This window comes from Populus euphratica, unplaced genomic scaffold, assembly GCF_000495115.2.
Source record: "Populus euphratica unplaced genomic scaffold, PopEup_1.0 scaffold464.1, whole genome shotgun sequence".
Classification (NCBI taxonomy): Eukaryota; Viridiplantae; Streptophyta; class Magnoliopsida; order Malpighiales; family Salicaceae; genus Populus; species Populus euphratica.
In genome coordinates, this window is record NW_011500187.1 from 174,012 (window position 1) to 179,316 (window position 5,305).

The 5,305-nt window shown below is 30.4% G+C and overlaps 1 protein-coding gene across 1 annotated transcript in view; it reads left to right on the forward strand.

Annotated features, from left to right (window-relative positions):
- Nucleotides 1–1,276, forward strand: part of LOC105111642 (receptor-like protein 12) — a 3,696-nt gene extending 2,420 nt beyond the window's left edge. Inside the window, exons 2-3 of the mRNA XM_011007066.1 lie at nt 448–851; nt 998–1,276. Of these exons, the coding sequence (XP_011005368.1) occupies nt 448–671 (224 nt within the window). The 3' untranslated portion in view covers nt 672–851; nt 998–1,276. The remainder of the gene's footprint in view (nt 1–447; nt 852–997) is intronic.
- Nucleotides 1,277–5,305: the final 4,029 nt, after the last annotated feature.

Genomic DNA, 5,305 nt, shown 5'->3' on the forward strand with positions numbered 1-5,305 from the left:
GGATTGCTAATAATTCCTTCTCGAAATTATGGATTTTCGACATCTCCAGCAATAATTTAAGTGGATCATTGCCAACATGGTATTTCAATAGTTTTGAAGCAATGATGGTCTATGATCAAAATTCATTTTACATGATGGGAAGAATTAAATACTTTGACTATGCCTATTACATTGAAGTGACATGGAAAGGGTTTGATCAATATTTCCCGAAAATCCAAAGCATTCTTAGAATACTTGATTTGTCAAACAACAATTTCATCGGAGAGATTCCGAAGGAGATCGGAAAGCTTAAAACACTTCAACAACTCAACCTCTCTCATAATTCCCTTACAGGTCAAATTCAATCATCATTAGGAATGTTTACCAATCTGGAATCATTAGATCTATCTTCAAATTTTCTTACTGGAAGAATTCCAGTACAGTTGACAGATCTAACATTTCTTGAAGTCTTAAACCTTTCAAATAACCTGCTTGAGGGCCCGTACCCGGTGGAAACCAGTTCAACACGTTCAATGCAAGCTCATTTGAAGGAAACTTGGACTTATGTGGATTTCCAATGCCAAAAGAATGCAATAGTGACGAGGCACCACCATCGCAGCCGTCAAACTTTCACGATGGAGATGATTCAAAATTCTTTGGAGAAGGATTTGGATGGAAAGCTGTGGCAATAGGGTATGGAAGTGGGTTTGTGTTTGGAGTCACAATGGGATACGTTGTGTTCAGAACAAGAAAACCAGCATGGTTTCTGAAAGTGGTTGAAGATCAATGGAATCTGAAGGCAAGAAGAACGAAGAAGAATGCTCGTAGAAATGGTGCAAGAAGAAACTAAACAACGCAGCTAGTAACATGAAGTAAGTTCTACAAGCATTTGACATCTTAAAGTTTTATGCGCAAGAGTTTATGGTATTTTTTCTGTGCTATTTCCTTTGATTAGTCTTTTCTTTCGCTTTCGGATTCATTAAATAAAAAAAATTATTTGTATGTTTCTAAATTGCAGTGAAGTTTCGAATAAACATCCTCGCTACCTTATGAGATACCAAGCTAAGTTGACATGAGAAGAACGCTAGAGTGGCAGATTCAGAGAACTGGATTCCTCTTTCGTACTTCTTCGGTTTTCCTTCATGGTTGTGTTTTATTTTATTTTATTTTCTTTAGTTTATTCGATACATGGAATATTTTCGAGTCACTTAATATGTGTGTTTTTTATTTTATTTTTTTGGTTAGTTTTGATGCAAGGTTTGGGTGTTACATCTATAAAAATGAAGCGATGCATGCAGCAGTTAATGTTGAATAGAAAATCCAGCTTGATTTTAAGGGTTTTTTTTATTTAACCAGTACATAACCTGCTTGCACATTAAAGCTGGGAGAATTCCATATAAAAAGCAGGTCCTGGAAAGACATCATCGAGGGCCCTGAGGCATCATACAATGGACAACTAGATTTTTAAGAGTCAGTTTTCAGTTTGCTGCAGAGCTTTTATTTCTTTATTTTCTTTTTCTCTGTCATTGTAACAAACATAACTTTTTTTTTTCTAATTAGCCAAGTCTTTTTGGCACTAATTTTTATATAAATTTTGATTATTATATATATAAAAAAAATTGTATTTGAGAGTGTAAACTTAAAAAATAAAATGTATTGTAGAAAAAGGATGTTTGGCCTTTTCAAAATAAATTTAATGACTATTGTAAGTAAGGTTAAGATGAATAATATTTAAATATGTATTGTAGAAAAAGGATGTCTTAGTGATGGCCTTTTCAAAATAAATTTAATGACCATTGTAAGTAAGGTTAAGATGAATAATATTAATAATACATCTTCTTTTTTACTTGGTTTAGTCTTATGATGTATGGCATGAGAGGTTAGGGCATATGAATTATAATTTTATACAAAATTGGTTCATCTTGAATTAATACCTACCATGGTCTTTTAGAAAAAGCATACTTGTGAGGTTTGTGTAAAATCAAAATTTATAATTTTTTTTTCAAATAATTAAAAGAAGAAATGAACTTCTAGATTAAATTCACTCAGACATTAATGATTTAACAATAGTATAAATCAAAGGAGGAAAGAAGCATTATATCACCTTTACATATAGAGAATTGCACAAGGTACTCTTATACTTATTTGCTTAGAAACAAAAATGAGAATCTTGAAATATTTAAAAATTACAAAAAGTAAGTTCAAAAGCAATTTAATAAGAAAAAAAAGTAATACGAAGTTATAGATATTAAGAGTATGGAACACATTTTGGTGAATTTTGTTTCCAAAATGAGATAATCCACCAAATTATTTGTCACGACCCAAATCCCAAGTCTGTGACTGGCAACGCAGGAGCGGTGTCGAAAAAACACTACACTTACGCTAAGCCTCAGAACATCCAAATTCTAGGTCCGTGATCGGCAACGCAGGAGCGATGTCAAAAAAACACTACACTTACGCTAAGCCTCAAAACAGACGTATCAAAAGAACAATTTATTCAAAAACACGTAGTATTTCATAATCTTTAGAAATATTATATTATTCAAAACTGATGAACCCAAAAGATAGTTCAAAACTCTTCATCAGTAATTAAAACAAAAACAATAATCCATAATACTCATTACATTGTTAAAAACTAAACTTAATTAAAATAGAAAAATAGTAGAGCGTCTAAGACATCGAATCAAAACTAAAAGGAAAGGAAGCCTTATAAAACAAGTAAGGCATACCGACCAAAACTGAAGAAATAGGAACACTCAACAAAGTCCACCTGTTATCAAAAACTAAGAACTTGGAATAATATTAAGAATGAGGGGTGAGTTCAACCAATTCAGTGAGGGAATAATATTTAATATATATTTTAGATATTTTAGGTATTAATAGTTTACAAGATGATTTATCTTGATATACATATATATATATATATATATGTATATATATACTAAGCATATTATCATAACGTAGTGGAATACATTTCAGAAATCAGATAACACCCTAAGGTGACCAGATGACACCCGAAGGTGACCACTGTGGGATGATCAGTCGCCACAGGTTGATGCCTCTCTCATCAGCTAGGTATACAGAATACTATGTGCATATAGGCTAACTACTCTCTAGTAGCATGGAGTTACTGACAAATCCTATATCAAGGCATAATAGATATTTACAGAATCATCAAAGAAACGTATATCATATCAAATAGAATTTAGCTCGATAAAATACGAGTGCAAATTTCAAGAATAGATGAGTACTCGGAAAACAAAGCAAAATATATAAATATAAATATTCAAGAGATTAACTAATCGTACTCATCATATAATCAACATACATATTTATTTATATTATATACATATTAAAGATTATCTTACTCATCCGGAAGAATATAAATTAAAAGGAATATTAGATCAAAGACCCGAAAAACCTATTAAGGATCATTAGAGAAACTTACAATAAATATATGAAATATACTCAAAAGCAACTCAAAACAAAACAAATAAAAGATTCCAATGCATAAAATAAAACCAAGTTTAATCTCCTAGGTTTAAGGACTAAAACGACAATTATCTAAAACAGGGACCAAAATGTAATTTTACCAAAACTAGACCAAACTATAAATACATAACCATATTGAAATATCACCCATAAACCATCCTCAATTCTGTCTAGAATGAACCAGGGACCAAACTGTAATGTTTTAAAAGTTTAAGGACAAAGATGTAAATTCCTATAATTAAGGGACCAAACTAAAAATATTCCAAATCAATTATCAAACTGAGATTCATCATCCTTAACCTCATAATAACACTTCCCAGAATCTCAAAATATATTTAGGGGTGAAATTGTAATTTTTCCAAAATTTAGGGACTAAACTGAAATTTTCATAAATCAAGGACCAAAATAAAATTTGGTCATCTTCAACCTTAAGACCATTCTGTCTAGATTTTCCAGCAAGGTAAAAATGAATTTCTTAACCCATAAAAATTAATTTAAACAAATCAACAAATGATCCTCAAAATTGAAGTGGTACGAACTTGCACTTCCTACTATTCTCCTCCTCTCAGCATAATCTCAAAATTGATCATTCTTGTCATGACCCGAATCCCGAGTTCATGATCGACAATGTAGGAATAGTGTCGAAAAAACACCCCATCTACGCTAAGCCTCAAAACAAACAAATCAAAAAAACAAGATATTTAAAAATACGTAACATTTCATAATCTTCAGAAACATTATATTACTCAAAGTTGATGAAATCAAAAGATAGTTCAAAACTCTTCATTAGTAATTAAAACAAAAATAATAGTGGAGCGTCTAAAATATCGAATCAAAACAACCTTCAACAATAAGTAAGGTATACCAACCTAAAACTAAAGAAGTAGGAACATTCACAAAATCCAACTACTATCAGAAACTAAGAACCTGAAATAATATTTACATATCATCAAAGAAACGTACATCATATCAAATAGAATTTAACTCGACAGAATGCGAGTGCAAATTCAAGAATAGATGAGTACTTGAAAAATAAAGCAAACTATATAAATACTCAAGAGATTAACTACTCGAACTCATCATATAATCAACATACATATTTATTTATATTATATGCATATTAAAAATTATCCTACTCACCTGGAAGAATATAGATTAAAAGGAATATCAGATAAAATACCTGAAAAACCTATTAAGGATCGTTAGACAAATCTATAATAAATATATGAAATATACTCAAAAGCAACTCAAAACAAAACAAATAAAAGATTCCAATGCATAAAATAAAACCAGATTTAATCTCCTAGGTTTACGGACTTAAACGACAATTATCTAAAATAGGGACCAAAATGTAATTTTACCAAAACTAGACTAAACTATAAATACATAACCATATTGAAATTTCACCCATAAACCATCCTCAATTCTGTCTAGAATGAACCAGGGACCAAACTATATTGTTTTAAAAGTTCAGGGACAAAGATGTAAATTCCTATAATTGAGGGACCAAACTGAAAATATTTCAAATCAATTAACCTCATAATAACACTGCATAGAATCTTAAAATACATTTAGGGGTGAAATTGTGATTTTTCCAAAGTTTAGGGACTAAACTGAAATTTTTATAAATCAAGGACCAAAATAAAATTTGGTCATCTTCAACCTTAAGACCATTCTGTCTAGATTTTCCAGCAAGGTAAAAATGAATTTCTTAACCCATAAAAATTAATTTAAACAAATCAACTCACAAATCATTATTTCTAATAACATACTAATTAATCACCTAATATTAAACCCTTAATAATCATAAATCAATCTTAACAACATAAACTTC